The 22,978-nt window shown below is 57.0% G+C and overlaps 2 protein-coding genes across 4 annotated transcripts; one reads left to right on the plus strand and one right to left on the minus strand.

Moving 5' to 3' along the window:
* Positions 1-1,424: 1,424 nt before the first annotated feature.
* On the minus strand, positions 1,425-5,352 carry LOC104054509 (tubulin alpha-5 chain). The gene is made up of 4 exons (XM_054070770.1): positions 5,213-5,352; positions 2,966-3,188; positions 2,678-2,826; positions 1,425-2,502 (listed from the first exon to the last, which is right to left on the minus strand). Exons 1-4 carry the CDS (start codon positions 5,213-5,215, stop codon positions 1,531-1,533), a joined length of 1,347 nt encoding a protein of 448 aa, XP_053926745.1. The 5' UTR covers positions 5,216-5,352; the 3' UTR covers positions 1,425-1,530.
* Positions 5,353-16,278: 10,926 nt separating this feature from the next.
* On the plus strand, positions 16,279-22,801 carry DNAJB2 (DnaJ heat shock protein family (Hsp40) member B2). 3 transcript variants are annotated; one of them, XM_054070687.1, is made up of 10 exons: positions 16,951-17,239; positions 18,411-18,500; positions 19,528-19,637; positions 20,061-20,114; positions 20,266-20,382; positions 20,564-20,653; positions 20,778-20,883; positions 21,003-21,073; positions 21,254-21,475; positions 22,417-22,801. In XM_054070687.1, exons 2-10 carry the CDS (start codon positions 18,436-18,438, stop codon positions 22,425-22,427), a joined length of 846 nt encoding a protein of 281 aa, XP_053926662.1. In that variant the 5' UTR covers positions 16,951-17,239; positions 18,411-18,435; the 3' UTR covers positions 22,428-22,801. The 3 variants fall into 3 exon arrangements, with proteins under 3 accessions (XP_053926661.1, XP_053926660.1, XP_053926662.1); XM_054070686.1 differs by lacking the exons at positions 16,951-17,239; positions 22,417-22,801 and adding an exon at positions 16,279-16,329 and having other exon boundaries at positions 21,254-22,409; XM_054070685.1 differs by lacking the exon at positions 22,417-22,801 and having other exon boundaries at positions 16,940-17,239; positions 21,254-22,409.
* The last annotated feature ends 177 nt before the right edge of the window (positions 22,802-22,978 follow it).

Genomic DNA, 22,978 nt, shown 5'->3' on the forward strand with positions numbered 1-22,978 from the left:
AGCCCCAAGGCGCAGGGGCCAGGGTTAATGTCCCTCCTCTGCTGGGAGAAAAACGGGGGGCACCCAGGCAGGCTGCGGGCAGGAGGTCCGGGCTCCAGCTCTCGGGGGTACAGGTGATGCTCAGCCACCAGGATGGGCGTCAGGAGCAGGTTCAGCAGCCTCTACCCAGCTCTGCCACCAGCCATCCCGCACTGCAGGACCCCTAGGATTTAGAGGGACGCCAAGACCACCTGGACCTCTACAGCAGGAGAACGGAGGAGAAACATGTTAGAGAAACACCTCAGGCTCTGGAGACTAGAGTGCCCTCAAACATTCCTTTCCATCAGCACTTTGGTAATGCCTGGCCCTCCTGGTGGGGACAACATATCCATGAGATTGCAGATCAGTGTGACAAATTTGAGCTGAGGCCCAGCTGCAAAAATAGGGTCATTGCAGCCCACTTGCCATTAATGACTTGTGACTACACTCCAAAGCAGCTCTGTTCAAGCCCTAGCTAGCACAACCAGTCCTGCTGCTGAGGATGCATAGAACACCAGCCAGGCTGCTGGCTGGGGCAAAAGCAGAGCCCGCTGCCCCAGCCTCGCACACTGTGTGCAGCAGTGATTCTGTCCTTGCTGCCAGGGCACGGGCTCACACGGCTATCCCTGCCCGCGGGGACAGGGCTCTGCGGCTCAGGAGTGTGCTAGAAAGCACTGCTGTGTCCGTCTGCAGCAGGGTCCGGATCAGAGATGCAAAATAATCTTTAAGAGAAAAGGAAAAGAGCACAATTCCAACTCCTACGTGCTTCTGGCAGCAGTCAGGTCTCTGTGAAGACATGGGAAGAAGGTGTCTCTGCAGTGGGATCAGAGCAGCAACTCCTGCCCTGGTGCAGCAGCAGGCACTGCTCAGTCTGCACCCAAGGCTCTTGGTCACAGGCATGGGGAGCAGCGCCAGCAGCCTTGTGCAGTGAGACGAGTGCCTGGCTGTGCTCCAGGGATTGGTGCGGCACGGGGCCGGCTCACACTTTCCCCCCTAGCTGACACAGGTGCATGCTGGGAGGAGGGCAAGGGAGGACAGCCTCTGTAGGTCAATACAGCTGGAGCATTAGTGGTAAGCAGGGAAAACTAATCTCTGGACCCAGCGTGCTGGATAATGGGTAACAGAAATCTCCCATTTGCAGCTGGAGCCAGGAGACAATGTTTGGACTCTTGACCACTGGGCAGGGCAGGGAGAAGGCTCAGCACATAGCCAATGGAGAACATGGGCAAGCAGTGTGGGGCCATGTGCCCCAGGGGCATGGCAGAGCATCAGCAGGCACAAGCAGGGACGGGGCAGAGGCACTGCCAGATAGTGGATCTCATGGCCATGTGCTGGGAGGAAGCATAGCAAAACCAGCAGCAGAGCAGAAGCACTCACCACACGCCTGACCTGGCAAGAAACTGATACAGCTGAGGGGTCACTAGGAGACATGAACGCTCTGAAATGGTTTATTGCAAAGGGTTTCTGCAGGTAACATGGAAAAGAATGTGGTCCTTTTCGGCAGGGGCTTCTTTATTCCTCGCCCTCCTCTTCATCCTCATAGGAGTCCAGGCCGACCTCCTCATAATCCTTCTCCAGAGCAGCCATGTCTTCCCGTGCCTCGGAGAACTCCCCTTCCTCCATGCCCTCGCCCACGTACCAGTGCACGAAGGCTCGCTTGGCGTACATCAGGTCAAACTTGTGGTCTAGGCGAGCCCAGGCCTCGGCGATGGCCGTGGTGTTGCTCAGCATGCAGACGGCGCGCTGCACCTTGGCCAGGTCTCCCCCTGGCACCACTGTGGGCGGCTGGTAGTTGATGCCCACCTTGAAGCCTGTGGGACACCAGTCCACAAACTGGATGCTGCGCTTGGTCTTGATGGTGGCGATGGCGGCGTTGACATCCTTGGGCACCACATCCCCACGGTACAGCAGGCAGCAGGCCATGTACTTGCCGTGGCGAGGGTCACACTTCACCATCTGGTTGACTGGCTCAAAGCAGGAGTTGGTGATCTCAGCCACTGACAGCTGCTCGTGATAAGCTCTCTCAGCCGAAACTACAGGAGCATAGGTGGCCAGGGGGAAGTGGATGCGAGGGTAAGGCACAAGGTTGGTCTGGAACTCCGTCAGGTCAACATTCAGGGCCCCGTCAAACCTCAGTGACGCTGTGATGGATGAGACGACCTGACTGATGAGTCTGTTCAAATTGGTGTAGGTTGGGCGCTCAATATCAAGGTTCCTGCGGCAGATGTCGTAGATGGCCTCATTGTCCACCATGAAAGCACAGTCTGAGTGCTCCAGGGTGCTGTGTGTGGTGAGAATGGAGTTGTACGGCTCCACTACAGCAGTGGAGACCTGTGGAGCAGGGTAGATGGAGAACTCCAGCTTGGACTTCTTGCCATAATCAACGGAGAGCCGCTCCATCAACAGGGAGGTGAATCCAGAGCCGGTTCCTCCTCCAAAACTACGAAACACGAGGAAGCCCTGGAGTCCAGTGCACTGGTCAGCCTGTGGAGAGAATCAAGTGAGACTGCCGCCAGCAATGACTCTGCTGGAGGAAAGTTTCAACTTGGCAGCTGCATATCCCTCCCAGGCCACAGCAGGCTTCATCCCATGCACACACCTCCAGCAGGATGCTGGTGCCCAGCTCAGGGACACACATTCCCTCTCCATGGTCACCTACCAGCTTCCGGATCCTGTCCAGCACTTGGTCGATGATCTCTTTGCCAATGGTGTAGTGCCCACGGGCATAGTTGTTGGCAGCATCCTCCTTGCCAGTGATCATCTGTTCAGGGTGGAATAGCTGGCGGTACACTCCTCCACGAACCTCATCTGGAGAGGTTAGCACAACGTCAGAGATTTGCCACCTGACCCTGAGGGAAGGTGGCAGGAGCCACCCTAGGGGCTGTCCCATAGTGGGTTGTTCCCAGAGGTGGTGACCACCATCACTGCCCAACTGAAGTATACTCACCAATCACGGTGGGCTCCAGGTCCACGAAGATGGCCCGCGGGACATGCTTCCCAGCCCCAGTCTCACAGAAGAAGGTGGTGAAGGAGTCATCCCCTCCACCAATGGTTTTGTCGCTGGGCATCTGCCCGTCAGGCTGGATGCCGTGTTCCAGGCAGTACAGCTCCCAGCAGGTGTTGCCCATCTGGACGCCGGCCTGGCCGACATGGATGGAGATGCACTCACGCTGGGGAGAGGGAGGCAGGGTCAGATCTCAGCCAGGACTGCAAATGCAATCACTGCAGTGGTGCATGACCCAGGCAGGGCAGCTCAGGCCCTCATTAGCTTACGCAGGTTGTACTGCCCTATAGCCCAGGTGCCTTGTGTCCATCCCAGTCTGCTCCCCTCTCCCAGATCAGGTGCTCTCTCTTCCATCACTGCACCACCCACCTCAGGGGCCCAGGGTGATGGTGACCCATCAGCTGGAGCCAGGGACACCAAATCAGCTCATTCCCTGGACTGCCCCTGCCCACAGCCCTCGAAAGCACTCAGTGAGCATCTTCTCCATTGCCTGAACACCTACATGAATCAAGGGCTGGGCCCTGCAGCAGCTGGTATGGCCCCTGTTGCTATTCCAACAACAGGACTGCAGGCTGAAATGACATCACTCTTGGAGCTGAGGAGGTGACAACACCAAGGATGAGCGCCCAGCAAGGGGGGATTTGCAGCAGTGAACAGTTGCCATGCTCTGAGGCTCAGCTTCCCTAAATTAGCTCTGGAGGAGGAGGAAGCATGAGCTACACTTTTTAACTGAACTGAACGGCTGAGGTTCCCTAGGTCAGGGCTTCAAGGGCAGCTTTGGGTCCCTTAGGGGAAGCCAGGCTGAGGTGGGTTCTGCAGCCTCACTCCTCCAGGTGAGACACCCATGCACCCTTTTTGACAAGAACCAAAATATCCACTGCCTCAACTCTGCGGTTGCCAAGAGCTCAGATGCGTCATTGGGCACAACCAAGGTAGAGGAGCATCCAAACCAAACCGGATTTCCAGAGCTACGGGTGCCCCGCTGTGAGTCAGCTGGCAGGCAGCCGGTGGAGCCAGCCATTTTGCACTCGGCAGCATAGCAGCAATTGCTGTCCAAGGAAGCTGCATGGGTTGCAGAAAGTCCTGGCTCTGTGCATCCACAGTGCTTTTTGTGCTGCGTTTCAGAAGCAACAGTGGCAGCAAGGGATGACAGAAAAATTATCTCTTGACAGCCATAGTGAGAGGTGGAAGTTCATGTCCCCACCTTTCCCAAAGCTGAGGTGCAATGAGAGGCAAAATGACACCCCTCTTATACCTCCCAGCAGGTCCATAAGGGTTCTGTAACACAAGGAGCCAACAGTAGGTCCTGTGGAAGCTCCAGGATCCTCAGCAGAAGTGCCCAGCAAACATTGATGCAGCTGCAAGCACCTCTGGATGGCCACAAGGAAGAAGAGATGATGAAAGGTTCCTCCCTGGCCAAGGACCTTGTGAAACAGGGCAGAGGGCAGAAGGTTCTGCTGATCACTGTACTTCATCCGCCAACAAGCAGCAGCCAGGACCGGCTTTGCGGGACCCAGTGGTGACAGCATGCTAGGCAGAGCTCCACAGCGCCAGGGATGCAGCAGTGCTGGTCACCAGCCAGCAGACTCTGTCTTCTTCATGGCAAGGTCTGGCTCAGGAAGGGCAGGGAGCACGGCCCTGCAGGACAGGATGCCCTGGCAAACCCTGGGGCTGGGATGCTCTCCAGAGCAGCTGGAGACCTCAGGAGGTCACAGTTCGGACCACAGCAGCTGGACAGCCCGGAGGGTCGCTCACAGCGCTGCCCACCCGTGTCCCTGGGCAGCCGCGCTGCGGGGCAGCGGGTGAAGCTACAGCTTATCCGAGCTGTGGGTGCGCAGCCCGGGGGTGGCAGTCTGGGCTCACCCCCAGCCGGAGCTGCCACCCCGGGAGATGGGCAGGAACCGTCGCTATTAAAAAACAGAAGGGAGGAGAGGTGAGACGCGGCAGGGTTTGGCTGGCGGCCCCTCGGCTCGTACACGTAGGTGCGAGAAGCTCGCGGCCGTGCAGGGGGATGCTGAGGAGAGGGAGGCTGCGGGGTCTGGGAGCGGGCAGGGCAGGCACAGCGAGCGCTCCCGGCTGCCGCCGCCCCACCGAACCCCCGCAGTCAGCTCCGGGAGGGGGCCCGCCAGCGCTCCCCCCGCTCCTGGGGCACCCGCGGGCCGGGATGGGGAGCCCGGGGCCGGCACTCACCATGATGCCGCCGCTGGACCTGCCCCCGCCGCTGCCTCTGCCGCAGCTCCGCTCCCCGGCACGGCCCTGCCGCCGTTTATACCGGGGGCGGCACCGGGGCGGGCCGCCCCGCCCGAGATGGCTCCGTGACACTGTATAAAACTGTAAGCATGGCGTGTATTTGCATAGATTTGCATAGATGCGGGTCTACTGCCCGGCAGCCGGTGGGAGCATCCCCCGCTCCCTGCCCCGCAGCGTCCCCTCGAGGGAAGGGCACGGGGCAGCAGGGCTGGTCCTGCCACCCTTCCCAGTCCAGGCAGAGGGGCTTCTGCTGAGGGGCACCTTCTTGCTGGATCTCCTGCTGCTGCGAGGCACCGTCCAGCAGTAACCAGGGCAGACTGGGGGGCTGAAGAAGGAAAACCAGTAAAGAACCCGGCTCAGGTCTTCCCTCCTGGTGGGTGGAGGCACTGATGTGACCTCTGGGAAAGCGTGGAGCTGGGTCTCTGCCAGCCATCCAAGGCCCCCGAGGAACACCTAAGAGAAGTTCTGGAGAGAACACGGGCAGAGGAAATGCTTCAGAGCCAAGCACAAGCTTTCCTGGCCTCTTTGCAGATCAGTGAGAAAGAAGCAGGAGAATTTTGTCCTGTCCTTTGCCAAGTCCCTCAAGGACAGGTACACCCCGAGGCTGTGTCTGAAAGCCCTGCCTGCCACTGGGCTCCTCCTTCTACAGCCGGGCTCTGTTTTACTGCCATGGTTCTGATTTAATTTCACAAAGCTTTATGAGATGACCAGTGAGGGGATGGGGAGAACTTGGACAACCTCAAAGGGGGTCTCTCTGCGTAACTTCACTGGTGTCTGGCTTTGCTACAGTGAATAATGTATCCATTCTTTCCTTCCTCCCCCCTCCAAAATGCTCACTGCATTATGCAGAAACAGACCTGCCTCTGCCCGAGCCCTCCAGCTTAATGAGTTTTCACTGAAAGGTGCTGTCATCTCTCAGATTGCTTTGAAAGCCGAAAGCTGGACCTAAATTATCCACCCACGTAGGCGTTTCTTTGTGCCTGAGTCACCTGGAAGGTGTCACCTTTGCTGATTAAGATGTATAAAGTGACTGAAAGCAGTGGTACTGCTGTGAAGCCTGTGCTGGTGTCTAAGCAACACATTCTGAGACCTGCAGAAATGGCTGAGCCAAACAGTCAGAATGGGTTTAATGAAGCTGATGAGAAAAGTTGGTTTTTTTTTCACAGAGGTGCTGCAGGTTGTGAGTGTGGCTGAACTTGGACCAGATGCTGTGGCCACTGGATAGCTGTGGAAATGCCTAAACTTCTGCCCATGGTATAAATGTCCTTTGAGTCACCTCAGAAATCACTAGATAACACAGACTATGCTGATGCAGACAGCCCATGAGAGTGAGAGAGTAACTGGTAGCACTGAGGCATCAAAATTTGAGCCACAAAAGTTAATTGGTGTGAAAAGGAGTGATGGGATCATCTTTCCCTGTGAAAATTTTTGCCGAAGCATCACTTCTGAATGGGTGCCTCCTAGCACCCTCCTTGCTTTCACGGTTCTGAGGCATTTTATAGCATGAACACTTCGCAGCAGCAACTGGAAGCATAAGCATCGGAGCAAGGTATTGAGCAGCCTTTCAGGCGTCTGTGCAAGGATTGTGTGGTTCACTCAGCTTTAGAAGGTTTGTACAGCAATCTGGTGGCGTAAAAGCATATGAAACGTCTCCAAGAGATGCCTGGATCTGTTTATATATCATTCTGGCAGAGAGTTGAAGGTGAAACATCCCTGATTCATCATTGCTGCAAAAGCGTGCTCACTGCGAAAATAACCATTCAGATGCTGTTCTGTTGAACGAGCAGAGCTGCAATGACTGACAAGGGAGCCGTGAGTCATCCAGAGCTACGCCTCTCCATGTACCTCTGATCTGAAAAGCCCAAACAGATGTCTAAGCTTTTCAGAAATGCTTAAGAACAGCTGGCTAAATCCAGGGAGCACCAATGGGCTGCATCTTGTCAGTGCCTAACTGCTCAGCAGCCTGCCAGATGCTGGTAGCAGCAGCCTGCAAGCACACAGCGTGGGCTGAGCTCACCCTGGCTGGAAGAAAATCTGTCCTGAGGTGACCCTTCCCTCACAGAGATGTTACCCACATGGCGAAGAAGACCCTGTAAATATTTTCAGACCACATCAGCAATCACAAGGTTGCAGGTGTTGCTTGGAAACATTTTCACAGAATCATAGAATCCAATTCATCATTGCTCTGAAAGGAGTTGGACCCTGCACCGGCACCCAGAGAGGTACAAAATCAAGCAAGGTGAATTTTAGACTAATGAGTCAGAATTCAACCATATCTTGAAAGAAGAATGGGAAAAACAGATGGAGGATATCCCAGGGGCAGAGCCCCACACGCTGCAGGGGAGCCCCTACTTGCTGCTGCCCACGGATCTCCTGGGATCAGCATCTGTACAGGCAGGTGCCTGCCGGTACAGGCACCACTGTCAGCCGAGCTTGCAGTTCCCTAAACAAAGCCTCTCAAACAGCTGTGTTCCAGAAACACAATAAAGTCTGCCACACCTAAAAGCACCCAGAGCTGAAACCGGGGGGGGGGGGGGGAAGAGATGAACTCTTCAGAGTCCAGGCTGGAACACCCCACCCACACTTGAGTCTCCACCTCTGTTCACTATGGAAAGCCCAAACTATTGTTCCCATTTTTCAAATCTCAGCTACACCCAGACTGTTCCAGACAGAGAAAATAGTGTCACAGGGCAGCTTGGGGACATGGCTCTCTTGGGAAGGTAGATGAGACCACAGCTATGCTTTAGGTTCATGGAGGAAGCTCAGTGCCGTGCACTTTAGGCCTAGCTTGGAGTGGCACAAGCAAGCATCAGATGAAGAGGAGCGCTTCAGGAACAGGGCTCCTGTCCTGGTCTTTAACCTCAGCCAGGAGCTTCCTGAAGAAGTTGCAAGAGTGCCTGCCCTGCTTACCCTTCACTCTATCCTCGTACAGTTGCTCTGCCCATAATCCTCTTATCAGCATGGTTTAGCAGTGAGACAGAGGAGCCGGGGCATACCTCCAGCCTGTAGGTGCTCCGTGCAGTTTGCTCTCCAGTAGTGGCTGCGCTGGATGATATGGCAGCACCCTGAGCCCAAGAGCGACCAGACAGGAGAGAGCTCCTTCAGCTCACATGGGTCCCACATCCCTGTGTGGCCAAGCACTGCCTCCTGCTTGGCTGAGGATTCAGGCAGCAAACCCAGATGCGGGGCTGGTAAGCCCTGAGATCCAGCGATATTCTGCTGCAGGGTGAATCATGATGACAATCTTCTCAAAGCAGAAAGGCAGCTCTATGTTAACACAGGTGGAAAACATTGTCTGAGTCTGTTGAAAACATAGGGCTTGACTGCATCTTGCATGTGAGTTCAAGCAAGTCCTGTGTGATGCTGACTGCTCCAGCAGCACGACAGCATTGCGTTTGATTGCTACAGCAGTTCTAGCATGATAGTGTTTGGGACGTACTTTGCCACCCTGAAATATCCTAGCACAGCATGGAGAAGGACAGAAAATGCTCCCTTTGCAATTCCTTAAGATATGCATGCCTTATTAAGGTCAGAAAGGCCCTCTCCCTTCTGTGGAGTGGATGGAAATGATCCTAAGGTGAGAAACAAGGGTGAATGGAAGTCTAGACACCATGGGCTGCAATGAAAGGCTGAAAGAATGCCTATCTAGAAGACCAAGCAGATACTCAATAAAAAGCCTTAAAATATATTTTTTAGGCACGTGCAAACAGGAAAGTGAATAACTGTTCTGTATGCTTAGGCCAAGAAGATGAAAATTTAAGGCTTGCTAGCAGGAAGGGTAGGAAAGCATGATTGTCGAGGGGTCGAGGGGTCTTCATCAGTGGACACTGTCAACAACTGAAGTGTGGCATTTACTCCAGAAGACCTGCTGGGATGCAGAGCATGGTAGTGATCCGACAGGCGTTCTCTCCGCTGAAGCTGAGCAACAACAGCATAATTGCTGGTTCAGATAAAATGAAGTCAATTGTGCAACACCTGCTGCGTTGCCCAGAGCGTGTGCGGCTTACAGGAACAATAAAGCTCATTCCAGATCTCACTACAGTCCTAAGCCCTGAATCACAGGGCAGTGGCAAGAGCAGGGAGGCACTCCCAGGGATGCAGGCAGTCCCACACGCATGTCAAGCCCCGACCTGCAAGGCTAAAAAGGACCAGTGGACGAGTTGGGACTAGCTCTTTTTCAGGCACAGCAGCCCTGGGTGAGCAGCCTCCCTGGTTCAGAGTCAGCTTCCCTGTCTGTAGTTTTTCTCACCTTTCTTTACATCCTGGGAAAGGCAGCTACGCATCCATGGGAGCAACATAAAACCACAGTTGTCTTATTGAAATGGCTCCATGTCAGGGCTCTGAGCATGCCTGTTGTGAACAAATTGCCTCCAGGCAGGTGATGGAAGGGCTCAGCCTGCACAGGTGTCCCTGTGCTCGCAGGAGATGCTGGTGTGTAGCGCTGGGGGGCTGTGTGGAGGAACCAGTGCTGCTTTTCTTTATTCCAGCAGCTCTCGGAGCTGGTGGTGGCACAATCAGTGTAGAAATAGCTGGAAGCAGAATTAACTTGGCATGTCTGGGCGATGGTAGGAGCTCCTGGAGGGGAACCAGTTACCCTGTCAGACTGGAGGGACTCTGCACACCCCAGGCAGGACCATAGGCATGGTGATGAGTCAGTCTCCATCTCTGGCCCTTTAGGCCTTCCTGTCTTACAAGTTCTTAGGAATTGCAACAAAGCTGTGGTCAGCTCTGTTGCAATGGTGCAGAGTGTGCTTGTGTGAGCTGGCAGCGATGGGGCAACAGGCAAAATCGCTTCCCCCATTCCCAGGAGCACACGCCTTGTCTGCAGGGCTGTGGCTGAGCCCCCAGCCTCTGGCAGCAGAGGGGACAAGGCGGATGTACCCTGGGCAGCTCTGCAGATGCACCCACCCCTTCAAGGTAGATAAAGCACTGCCAAGTGGGCAAGTCCAGCGTCCCTTGGGAAAGAAAATAATTCCTGGCACGGGAGCATCTTGCCAGCAGCTCTTCTCTGACCTGGTTCTCGGGGAGCAGATGAGTCTCTGATGCGTAGGCAGATATGTGCGAGGGGGCGGGGGGTGTTGTATGAGGAAGTGGATTGTATGTGACACAAACAGCTTGTCCGCCCCAGGGCATGCTGAGAGCAGAACTGGGCCTGGAGATACTAGCCTGGAGTCTCTGGGATTGCCTTAGAGTCCTTAAGCATAAAAGAAGTGTTGGCGGCTGGCCAAGCACTGGTGGATGTTGGGGGGAATATTGGTTAAAGAGATAAAAGATACGTTTAATAACCCAGCTGGGCAATGACTCTCAGGGTGCTCCTGCCCAGAGCTGTTTGTGTGTGAAGAGAGTGTGGTATGTGAAATGAGGGCTGGGCTCCCTGCTCCTCCCAGAGCCCCAGGCTCTGTGAGCTGGTGGCCTTGGGTCACAGAGCTGAGACCTTGAGTTCAATGGCCATCTGAGGATGCCTGTCTCAATTACATCCCTGAGAGAGACATAGCAGAGTTAACTCTGATGTTGAGGGCTGTGCATGTAAAACAGCAGCTGGTCTGCAGGGTTTCCCTGTTGCAAGGACTTGGAAGCCCTGGTTTGCTGAGATTCCGTCCCTCCTCATTAGGATGAAGTGCCTAGCCAGAGGAATTAGAAGGTGGGATATAAACACTGCTTTCCACCTGATGCCATGGAAAATCCGCCTTGACAAACAAGCCTGAATTCATCCCTTGAGATGACAGGTCTGGCTACTCGGGGGAAAGGCAGAGATGTAATCTGTTTGCCCTGACAAGGATGTCCATGGCAACGCCCCAGGAGCAGGTAGCAGTGTTGGTTCAGTGCCTTGATGAGGCATCCTGGGGTACCCAATTGTTGGTTGGCTGGGGCGAATCATCAGCGAAGGGCTGCTGGGCTTCTGTGGGATTCCTCCAGGCACCACCAGCTTCAGAGCTTTAATCAATGGCCTCGAAGTGAATCCCAAATTACTACTGACGAAGTTTGAGGGTGGCAAGTGAATTTTCAGAGTAATAAGTGACAAGACTGCCCTTTCCTCCTAAGTGACAAATGACTTTGTATTTCTCTGTAGTAAAGGAAATTTTGCTGCATTAAAGCAAATCTTGCTGCAATGGGGCCTTTTATTCTGGCAATTCTAAACCATCCCTACAAATTAACTGCCCCTTCACTTCCCTACCAAGCTCAGTGTTACCCTTCCTTTTTCTTAGTAAACACCTCTTATCATTACCATTCCTAGGAATTCCTACTGCAAAGGCCCCGGCAGTGGATCTCCTGGCTAACAGGCACACCTTTGCTATCGGTACATTTGGTGTGTCCTTAGCAATGCGGGAATATAAATAGACTGGCTTGGCATGCCGAGGTACATATTCTAGGACAACGTAAAAAGTACATCTGGAAAGATCTTCGACAGGAACTATGAGTCTCCTTCTTCTGTGGACATGGAGAACAGATTATTACATCCCACTCTGCGGCAATATTGTGATTTATGCAAATGCTGCTATCATTATCACCTGCCAGCTTCCAAGTAAGGATTTCATGCCAGTGGTGCTGATCTGGATCAGATGTGCAATCTTGCTGAAAAGTGATGACAAGTTTGCATAGTGATACTTGCTTTCCGTGTGGCAACGCTGGTCAGTATCACATGCATTTTAAAATCTTTAATTTTTTTCTGACAGAATCCAAATTAAGCATTCTGTTACTTTTTTTCTAGTATTATCAGTAATCTAGAGTCATCTGGGTCAGGTAGTTCATTTTTTTAATGACTGGAGTGACTTCTGTACTTTGGTCCTTTGGAATTACCCTGGTTTTCCTAACTCTGTCCAAAATTACCACTAGTGGCTCAGTAAGACCCTCAGTTAGGTCCATTGATGCCCTCAGTGTGGGCTTGATGAACTGAAAATGTCAATTTTAGCAGGTGATACTTTACACACTGGTTTGTTAGAAATGGCATCAAAATTACAGCCTTCTACATTGCATCCCCAACATCACACTGGTATTTAGGCACCTGCTATAGAAAACAGCAGGAGGCTGCTTACTGGCATCTTTTTGTGCTTTGTATTGTTTTCCTCTAATGCAAATACGTTCAGCCCATCTGCTTTTTTATTTCACCCTGTTTGGCTTGGTTTTGCCTTTGAGCCATGCCTAGCACAAAGGCAATGGGCCAAGATTGGGCACGTGGCTGGAGGGCATGGTGAGGACCAGACAATCAGTACCCTCAAACCTACCAGGCAATGCGGGAAATACTGGCCAAGCAAGATAGATACAAGGGTCTTGGTGCTTCAGAGTGTGTGGGCATGAGTGCTTTGGTGTGCATGAGCGAATCCATGTTTTGCTTTGCAATAAAATCTCTTCCTGTTCTGTGTCAGCTGCAGCTTCTGCTCCGCTCCACAGCTGAAGGCCTCTCCAACATTTGGAGGGAGTATGTTTGTTGTATGAGTATTTTCACCCCTAATTTCCCTTCCTTCTGAGGTCAGATCCAGATCACACAGCCCCCAGCCTCACTGGGGTGTGGGGTGCCCTGCTCCCAGGTGTCACAGGATTATCCAGGCTTTGCAGCCCACTCTGTTCCCAATCACATGCTGGGGATGGGCGTGAAGCCCCACGCTGCCGTGAAGCTCAGCTGCTGCCTGGGCTTATGTATGTTGTAGATAACCCGTTTAATCGTGGACTTCTGCCACCTCCACCAGCCTCTGATTCTGATGATTTAAAATCTGCAAGCACCTTGGTTTTTGTTGGGACAGCAGCTTCAGAATCAGCGCAGTCGAGCACTCCCATGGGGCCGTGCCTGGGATGCACGGCCTGTGCCTGGCAGACTGCTCAATACACCCCAAAGTCATTGCCCTGCTTGAACGAAAGTCACCTTGACTTTGCTGTTTCTCACTTCTCTGTCCTGCCACGCTGACTAAAAGTAAATGGACGAAATTACCTTCCTGGATACTCCCCAGGTCCTGGAAGGTGCGATCTTAGAAAAGCCAGCTAGGATGAGAACAGTGGGGCACTGAGACTGTGGCCATTGCAACAAATATGAAGACCATCAAAAATACAAGGTGTGGAAAAATTGGCCGTGGAGGGAAGCCGGGAGAGCTGGGCAGGGCTGTTCAGACGTGGCAGCAGGACTGGGGGTAAAAGAACAAATATGGGTTTTTAAAATGGATATCCCATTCAAGTGATATCCACAGTTGTCATCAGCCTCCACCCTGTCACAGCCCTTCCTGGGGTGGGCAAACCCACCACCCCCACTGATTCCTCTTCTGGGGGCTGCTCCCACCCTGTGATTGTGCCCAGAGATGGAATGCATGGCCATGACCACTGTCATTGCCTCTCTTGGGAGAGCGTGGACAGAGGAAGATGGCATGGAAATGACACTCGGGAGCCTGCCTCACTCTGCTCAACCACTTCTCACCCCATCCTACTGACCCTGTCTCCCTCTCCCTCCTTACTACATCTTCACATGGCTTGTCCAGAGTGGAGATCTTCCCTGGGGAAGTGGGGAGAAGGGGGAGATGGCTGTGTGCAACCAGGGGAGCAGTGGACACGTAACTTGCTGAGCACATCACTTCACAGCTCAAAAATCACCAAGATTATGATTTTGCAGTACACAATTGCTGGTTTTGAGGAGACTGTGAAAGGGTTTGTGTTCTCCTGAGGAAATCAAAAGCTGAAGTGTTATGCAGCACTGAAAAAAGTATCGCTCTTAATATGTGGTTTGAATAATAATATAGTACGAGTTTATGATGCAATTCGGTTGGCTTCCTAGGAGATCAGGTAAGAAAAAATTTTTCCTTTAAGGTCCTGCTTCACTCACCTAAAAACTCTTTTCTCAGAAGGCCCCAAAAGCATTTCACGAGCATTTTTGTGACTCTGGAAAGCTAAAAACAGGGTCACAACACAGCAATCCCCAGGATTTGTAAAGAAATAAAGACCTTCTTGAGACACGCTCAAGACGCTTGTGCTGGTTTGGAGTCAGTGAGACCCAGGCTGGCAGGTAGGTGCACCGGGACTGTGGGCAGACTTGGGAAAGGGCAGAGTGCTGTGGTTGAAGGCCTGAGCCATGTGAGGCACCAGTGGGCAGTGGGCTGCCTCTTTTTGCCTACTGAGAGGTGGCTGGCTCTGCTGGTTTGACCACAGGAGTCACTGTGGCAACTCTGGTGTGAGGTGTGGTTGGTACAGTGTCCTCTCCCTGACCAGCACTGTGGTGGACTACTGTCCAACTCTCTGGCCTCCTGTAAGGACATTGGGGAAGTGTAAATTCTCATTGTACTTTCAGATCTCATGGGTGAGGGGCACACATGTTGTGGTGGCAGAAGCGATGTGTTCCCCTGGCTCCAGAGTCCTGTCAAGCATGCGGGTTCCTCTCCTTTCACAGCACACAGGTCTCCCAGTCCAGTGAGCACAGAGGAGACTGAGACCTGACAGCTCTGAGGCCACCCTGTTGCCTCATCAGCTTCAAAAGCCAGGGAAAGGAAAGCAAAGTGCTGAGACACATCTGGGTCCTGATGGCATCTCCTTGGCTTGCCAGCCAGCAGGATGGGGTCCCTGTGAGGCAGCCTGTGGCTCCATCTAGTGCCCACGCCAGCCTGGCCCAGGCCAGCCCAGCACCCAGTGCTGGGCAGATGGGTCAAATCAGAGCCCTTGGTGAGGGCAACCTGGCTGGAGGCAGCCACCCCAGGGAGCCCATCCCTGCTCTTGGGCGGGCAGGAACAGGAGGGCAGCTCTGCACTGGAATCCAGGGAAAAAAACACCCAACAACTGAGAATACTTTGAAGAGTCATTCAAGTTAGTACCCAAGTGCTGTCTGATAGCAGGTGATGGGTCTCACATCCCTTAGAGAGGAGATGCTGCTTGGCACAGGAGATGGCTGTTAGCCGGTCCCAGTGCTCACTCAAGGCCCGCTGCTCATCGCCGAGAGGTGCTCTTCTCGAGAATGGCTGTCCCAAAAGCAGTCCTTGAGGAGTGTTGGGAATGGCCTGTCTCACGTAGGTCTCCCCAGCCTGCTGGGTGAAGCAGCACTGGGAAAGTTCACCAGGCTTCCCAGCCAGGGATTCACAGGAGGTGAGGAACATATTCCAGCTGCAGTGCAGGTGTGCCGGGGGGACAAAAGACTCTGCCTGCCTCCATCTCCCATCCAGACAGCAAGAGGGAAGAGTACGGTCTCTACAGATGGGGCAGGTACGTGGGTGCAGGTGAGCAGCGAGTCTGCCCACAGCTCTGAGGGTGGGTGAGCACTGCTCAGAAACAGTGCTGCCAGCAGGACCAGGGAAGTGATTCTCCCTCTGTACTCTGCACTGGTGAGGGTGCTCCTCGAATACTGTGTTCAGTTTTGGGCCTCTCGCTATAAGAAAGACATTGAGGTCCTGGGATGTGTCCAGAGAAGAGTATGAGACTGGTGAAGGGACTGGAGAGCAAGTCCTACGAGGAGCAGCTGAGGGAACTGGCGTGTTTAGCCTTGAGAAGAGGAGGTTGGGACCTTATTATTCTCTACAACTACCTAAAAGGAGGTTGCAGAGAGGGGAGTGTTGGTCTCTTCTCCCAAGTGACAGGGGACAGGACAAGAGAGAATGGCCTTGAGCTGCGCCAGGGGAAGTTTAGATTGGACATCAGGAAAAATTTCTTCACAGAAAGGGTTATGAAGCACTTGAACAGGCTGCCCACGGAGGTGGTTGAGTCCCCATCTCTGGAGGTGTTTAAAAGGCGAGTAGATGAGGTGCTTGGGCACGTGATTTAGTAGTGGACAGGTAGGGTTGGAGCTGACGATCTCAAAGGTCTTTTCCAACCTAACGATTCTAGGGTGGTACGGCAGCGGCTCGGGCAGGGAGCTGGGCACAGAAGCGCACATCGAAGCTCCTGGCGCAGGGCTGTCCCCGAGCACCGCCGCTCCGCAGAAGCGGGGAGCACCGGGGCTGCCCGCGCTGTGCCGGGGAGCCACGCTCGCCCCCGGGCCGGCTGCCCGCTCCGTGCTCCCGGCCGAAGCGCTGAGTCACGGCGGGCGGTGCTCCCGACGGCCCCTCCCGCGGGGCGGCCCCAGCGCCGTGCCCGCAGCACCGGGGCCGCCGAGCGAGGTTAGTGCCTCCCCGCCCCCCGGTGCTGCCCCGCGGGGGAATGGAGGGGCGAGAGCCACGGGGGTGGCGTGGGGATGGGGTCGGGGATGAGGATAGGAACGGGGATTACGATGGGGACAGGGACTGGGATGGCGATGGAGACGGAGAGGGGAATGGGGATTGGATGAGGATGGGGATGAGGACGGGGACGGAGATCGCAATGGGGACAGGGATTGCGGTGGGAATGGAGACAGGGAAGGGGTTGGGACGGGGATGAGGACAGGGACGAGGATTGCGATGGGGACAGGGAATGCGATGGAGATCGAGACGGGGACAAGGATTGCAGTGGGGTTGGAGATGAGGACAGGGATGAGGATTGTGATGGGGACAGGGATTGGGATGAGGATGGAGACAGGGAGAGGGGCGGAGTCTGTAATGGGGATGAGAACAGGGATGGAGATCGCGATGGGGACCGGGGTTGGGATGGGGAGAGGGATGAGGACAGGGATGGGGATTGCAATGGGGGTGAGGATTGGCGTGAGGATTGGGATGGGGATTAGGACAGGGATGGGGACGGGGCGGAAGATGAGGACTGAATGGGGAAAGGGATGGAGATGGGACAGGGATGGAGATGGGACAGGGATGGAGATGGGGCCGGGCTGGAGGGTGAGGACAGCGAAGCGGCCGAACAGCGGCGAAGCACGAGCCCCGGGCCCAAGCACGCCTCCTTATGACATCACGCGCCCAAGAGGCGATCGCGTGACGTCACAGGGCGGCTCGCCGTGGTTGGCCGCAGCCGCCGTTCGTCGCCCGGCGGGTCCCGCCTCCAGGCCCCGGCAGCGGCCCGGGCGCGGGGGGGGGGCGTGCGACGCCGGACACCGGACACCACCGGCCCCGGGGTGGGCGGCGAGGGCTCGGCTGCGGCGCGCAGGTGGGAGCCGGGCGGGGCAAGGGGGAAACGGGGGAGCGGGGCTCACCGCACCGGAGGAGCGGGGGGAGCGGGGTACCGGGGCTACGGGGCGAGAGGGGCACCGGGAGATGGGGTATGGGGGGGGGGGGCGGGGCACCAGGGGGAGGGGAGCACGGGGGAGCGGGGCGTACTGCGCCGGGGAAACGGGCGAGTGGGGCGCACCGCACCGGGGGGGACGGGGGGAGCGGGGCACCGGGGAGCGGGGTACCGCGGGTGCGGGGGGAGCGGGAGGGGCGGGGCATCGGGTAGAGGGGAGCACGGGGGAGCGGGGCACACGGCACCGGGGAGCGGGGCACGGGGGGAGGGAAGCGGGGAGGAGCCGGTCGGGTCCCTTCTCGCTGCCCCCCCGGCCCTGCCGGTGGCCTAGATCCGTTGTTGGTGGCCCAGGGCTGCGCGGGGGGGGGCCGGTACGCGGAAACTTCCAGCCGCAGCGCCGTGTTTACGGGCGGGCCGGGGGCGGTCCCGCCGCGCTCCCGGTGCCGAACTGGTGCCGGGGCAGGAGAGGCGGCATCCCGTCCCTCCCCAGTGCGGTTGGAGTGTCCCGGAGTGCCCAGGGGCGGGAGGGTCCCCGTTGAGCCCTTAATCCGCTCCAGCCGCTAAGCACCTTAGCGGGCTGCCCCCTGTCCCGGGAGCGGGGGCGGAGCGGGGTTGGCAGCGGGGGTCCCTGTCCCCTTACTAGGACAAAATGGGGCGATGGGGGTGGGGAGGTGGCGATGAGGACAATGGGGGTGGTGAAACACTGGCACAGGTTGCCCAGGGAAGTTGTGGATGCGCCATTCCTGGAGGTGTTCGAGGCCAAGTTGGATGGGACCTTGAGCAGCCTGGTCTGGTGGGAAGTGTCCCTGCCCATAGCAGGGGGGTTGGAGCTGGGTGATCTTTAAGGTCCCTTCCAAACCAAACCATTCTATGATTCTATGGCAGCCTGGTGGCAGCAAGGGGACCACAGCTGGCACTGCACATGCATCCAGGTGGCTGCAGTGCAGGCAGGGCGATGGCTGCTGAGTTGCTCTCAGGGGATCTGCGGGGTGCTCATGGCACTTCGGGAGGGCAGGGCAGCCTGCCCGTGCTTTCTCGCACCTGGTGCTGCCAGGTTGTGCCTACAGACCCCTGACGTTACCTTCCGCACCCTCAGTGACTTCGTGGGACAGACGAACGTCATGGTGGACTACTATGAAGCACTGGGGGTGAGCCGCAATGCCACTGCTGAGGACATCAAGAAAGCGTAAGTGTGTGGTAGGCGTGACCCTGCCTCCCGGGTAGAGCAGACTGAGCCTCCCCTGCCCCAGTGCCAGTGTGCCGGAGGCTAGGGCTCCCTGTGGGGCTAGTGGGGACAGGGCCCAGCTCCAGAGGTGACAATCCAGTCTTTGTTTCCTTTGTGCGGAGGCCAGAGTGGGGCTGGGCTTTGCTGCCACACAAAAGCATCTTTTGGTGGGGTTTGGGCCCATTGTCCTAGTTCTCAGCCTGGGGCTGGTGATGGAGGTGGGAGGTGTGTACCACTAATGTTTGGAAGCATCCTCACTCTCTGCCGAGGGGTATGAGGGTGGCAGAGGGCTGGGGCACAGGGGCTTTGCTGGTGTCAGGGTGCAGGGACTGGAATTTGCAGGGAGAGGAGCAGCATGTCCCTCGGCATGGGGACCAGGCCCTCTTGGCAGGTCGCATGCTGTGCCCCAGGCGGTGCAGGAGAGCCATGGGGGTGTACGGAGCCTCCTGAAGATCCTGCCTGGCACTCTGCCGAGGTCTTGCTGCTCCCACTGGAGAGAGGCATCACCCAGGGGGAATAGGTATGGACTGGTGGCTTGCCTGGGGGAGGCAGAGGCAGGGGACAGAAGCCCCTGCTGGGGGAGATTCCTAAGAGTGGGTGAGAGAAACTGGGCAGCCTGGGTTAACCTGAGCTAGCTGCAGGCAGGAGGAAAGGTCTGCGTGGCCTCACTGCTCCAGGTGTCTCCCAGTGACCCCTGGTCCTTTCACACCCACAGCAAGGCCTGTGAGGCCTCAGAGCAAACCTATGAGCATCATCTGGAGCTGCTGCTGAGGGCCTCTGGAGCAAGCAGGGAATGCAATGCTAGGGTCATACTGCAAATATTTGCTCGGGAAGTGAACCAGTCCAGAAAGCTCCTGTTTGATGCCTGAGGCTGCAGGGCACTGGGTGAAGCGGGCTCAGGGTGCACAGAGGGTCAGAGGGGGTCCCTGGTGCAGGAGACCCCACTGCCCAAGGGCTTCTGCGTGCCCATCATTGCCTATCTGTGCAGGTACAGGAAGGCCGCGCTGAAATGGCACCCGGATAAAAACCCAGACAACAAGGAGTACGCTGAGCAGAGGTTCAAAGAGATCGCCGAGGCGTACGAAGTGCTGTCAGACAGTAAGAGGCCACTGTGTTGTCTTGGGGCTGCTTACCATGGGGTGTCCTGCTGCTGAGCTCACCTGGGTGGCATCCCTGAACATCCCCAGGAAGTAGTGGGACCATCCAGGTTTACCAAGCTTGTGGGACTTCGTTCCTTCCCCACACATCCCCTCATAAGGCTCTCCGGAGAGGTGCTGGGGGTGGCCTCCAGGGTGAGGTCACCCCAGAAGGGGTTAGGCTTGCCCATTCTCATCTGATGCACCAGTTTGGGTTTGGGAATGGTGCTGGCACAGTGGGGGTTCGTGTTGCACCCCTTCTCCTGCTCCCTGCTGTTCTACACCTCCCTTGGCCAGAGGAAGCATTAGTGCTTCTGCCTGGGCCGCTGATCGCAGCCCTGCACTGGCAGCTGGCTTCCCTGCAGATGCTTTCTTCTCCTTCCAGAACAGAAACGTGATGTCTACGACCGTTATGGCAAGGATGGACTCATGGGGGCAGGTGAGTGGGCAAGCAGGGCCATTGGGAGGCTAGTGTGGCTTTGGATATGGCCCCACCTGAACACCTATGAGTCTGCATCATCTGGGGCTATCTGCGCTTTGGCGTTCCAGCCCGGGGCTTCACTTAACTCTGAGCATCATCCCTCTGACAGGACCAGGAGGTTCCAGGGCTGATGCTGGGGCCCCCGAATTCACCTTCACCTTCCGCAGCGCTCATGACGTCTTCCGGGAGTTCTTTGGCGGGCGAGACCCCTTCGCTGACTTCTTTGGTGTGTGGGGAGTGGTGGGTGCCAGGGGCTGGCTCTGGAGCACCTCTCTGGCTCTGGAACAGCCGCTCGGTTCCGGGACAGAGTGCACAGCTGGCCCTGGGAGAGGGGTCTTTGTGGTAGTGCCCTGCTCCTGGCCCCCAAGCTGCGGGGGCAATGCTGAGGGGGGGGCTCTGCCTTCCAGACGAGATGCTTCCCTTCTCTGAGCTGCGAGGACCTGGCTCCCGGCACCATGGGGGAGGCCGCTTCTTTTCCCCCTTCCCAGGATCCTCAGGTAAGAGACACTACAGCCCCTGCAGGGCAAGAAAGTCCCGGGACAGCATATTCCCCTGTGCAGGGTCTGTCCCCTGCCTTCCTCATGCCCCACACCCTGGCACCGATCTTGCTCCCTTCTCCAGATTTCTTCACCTCGTCCTTCAGCTCTGGCGCTGATGCTGGGCTGGGCTTCCGCTCCGTCTCCACTTCCACCACTTTCGTTAACGGCAAGCGCATCACCACCAAGCGGTGAGGGCAGTGATGGCCCACCTTGCTCCTGGGTACTCCCCTCATCGGCAGGCCTTGGACCCTGCAATGATGCTCTGGCTGCCTGGCTGATGGCTGTCCATCTGTCTGTCTGTCTGCAGGATTATTGAGAACGGGCGGGAGCGAGTGGAAGTGGAGGAGGATGGGGAGCTGAAGTCGATCCACATTGATGGTGAGAAGTGGCACTACAGACCAACTTGTTGGGGACTAGCAGTGCCACATCCCAGCACTCTTTCCTTTTGGAGAACCCTTTCCTTCTTTGGGTTGGCCAGGGGTTGCTGCATTCAGCCTCCTGCCAGTTCTGGGGAGCTGGAGCAGACATGACGCCCGTACCCTGCACCTGTCCCCACAGGTGTCCCTGATGATATGGCACTGGGGCTGGAGCTGAGCCGGCGAGAGCAGCAAGCGTTCCCTAGCCCGCGCCCCCGCTCGCCCCCACCATCCACTCCATACAAGCCCCCAAGCTCCTCACCTGTCTGCGTCTACACGGACAGCGAGGATGAGGATGAGGACTTGCAGCTGGCCATGGCTTACAGCCTCTCCGAGATGGAGGCCGCGGGGCACCACCGAGCAGGTGGGCACAGCCCCAGCGCCCCGCCAGTGCCGGGGGGCGGCAACAGCACCCCCTCCTCTGCCCGCAGGGCCCGTGGTCCCCGGGGGGGGCTGGAGCGGGAGCTGCTGGGGGCTGGGAGCCCCGGTGCAGTGGGGCACGAACCTGCCCCCAAATCGAAGCAGTGGCACTGCCCCCTGCTCTGAGCAGGTTGGAGTTGTGACCTCCTGGTAGGGCCAGGGGGAGGAAAGCGTGGTGGGGGGCTCACTGCCTGGGGCTTGTCTCTTGCCTCCCCCAGCTAGGGAGGGGTCTCTCCCGCCCTGCCTCCTTGCTGCTGCTCAGGTGGGTGGGGATCTGAGGGGGTGTCCAGTGTGTGGGGGCTGCCAGGATTTGGGGTTGTGACTGGAAGTAGGGCCCTTGGTGAGGTCCCAGGAAGAGGGGCAGCTCCCTGCCCTGGCTCCTGGGGGTGTGGGCTACCTGCAGGCTCTGCCTGCTGCTCTCTCCGCCTGCCCTACAGCCAGGCAGGGGCTGCGGACGGTGCCTCTCCGGCTGCTGCCTGCCCCTGCCTGGGCTAGGGGCCCCGGGTCGAGCTCTCCCTCCTTGCAAAGAGGGGTACGTGCATGGGATCTGCTTGGTGCCTTGTGTCTGTCTCTTCCCCTCTGTTTGCTGTTTTTCCTGCCTGAACCCCCTCCTCCACTTTCTCTGTCTCCCGATCTCAGACCCTGCCTGGTCACCCCCTTCCCTACGCCTTGGCCTGGGGGCACTGTCCCTCCCTGCTTCCTGCACCACCAGTGACTCTCAGTAATGCTCACAGGCATTCCCACCCTCACCACTGCCCACAGTCCTGCCTTGGCTCTCCTCCTCCTCCTGGGACCTTCCTGCCTCCCTCTCTGCCTCTTGCCAGCCCTGGACCGAGAAGGGTTTCACGGGTGCTGTTGTGTCCCCCCCTCCGCTTGTCTCCTCAGGTGTGTTCTGAGGCTGCTGTGCCCAGGGACCGCGCACGCCCGCTCACCCACGGAGGCTGTCCCAACCAGGACTCCGCTTTGTCCCTGCACGGCCACCCCCTGCCACCCCCTTCCCCCAGCACCCTCTGGCTCCGTGGGACGTGGCGAGGGGGTGGGGGGCACGACAGGGCTTATGGCTGAGCAATACCTGGGGGCTGGATGGGTGCTCAGAGGGAGATGCCCTGGACGTCGCGAGGTGGTGATGGGGGCCTGGAGGGGAGGGGGTTGCTGTAGATTAGGTTGCTGGGGGTGCTGGCAGCAGACAGTGAAGGGCAGCAAGGCTGGGCTCAGCCAGCAGGGCTGGGCTCTGCCCCTCCTCACTGCAGCCCACCCCCTCCCTGACCCCCTTCTGCTGACAGCCATCAATAAACCTGTTTGCAGTAGCTGTTGCCTGGGGGGTGTCTCTGGGCAGGGAGGCTGCAGGGTAACCTCTGCTCTGTTTTAGGGAGTGGGGTGGTCTCTGACATGCGGGTCGGGCAGTTGTGGAGCACAGGTTGTGGGGGGCTCCCTGTAGAGCATCCTC

This window comes from Cuculus canorus, chromosome 6 (assembly GCF_017976375.1).
Source record: "Cuculus canorus isolate bCucCan1 chromosome 6, bCucCan1.pri, whole genome shotgun sequence".
Taxonomy (NCBI): Eukaryota; Metazoa; Chordata; class Aves; order Cuculiformes; family Cuculidae; genus Cuculus; species Cuculus canorus.

What these genes read in the sequence shown, in the direction of transcription:
- LOC104054509 (XM_054070770.1), bottom strand. An exon ending in CCTGGAGCCCACCGTGATTG is followed by an intron (nt 2,827 to 2,965) that starts GTGAGTATACTT and finishes TAACCTCTCCAG; the next exon opens with ATGAGGTTCGTGGAGGAGTG. An exon ending in TGGACAGGATCCGGAAGCTG is followed by an intron (nt 2,503 to 2,677) that starts GTAGGTGACCAT and finishes TTCTCTCCACAG; the next exon opens with GCTGACCAGTGCACTGGACT.
- DNAJB2 (XM_054070686.1), top strand. Translation starts at nt 18,436, where the DNA reads ATGGTGGACTACTATGAAGCACTGGGGGTGAGCCGCAATGCCACTGCT. An exon ending in GTACGAAGTGCTGTCAGACA is followed by an intron (nt 19,638 to 20,060) that starts GTAAGAGGCCAC and finishes TTCTCCTTCCAG; the next exon opens with AACAGAAACGTGATGTCTAC. An exon ending in GAAGTCGATCCACATTGATG is followed by an intron (nt 21,074 to 21,253) that starts GTGAGAAGTGGC and finishes CTGTCCCCACAG; the next exon opens with GTGTCCCTGATGATATGGCA.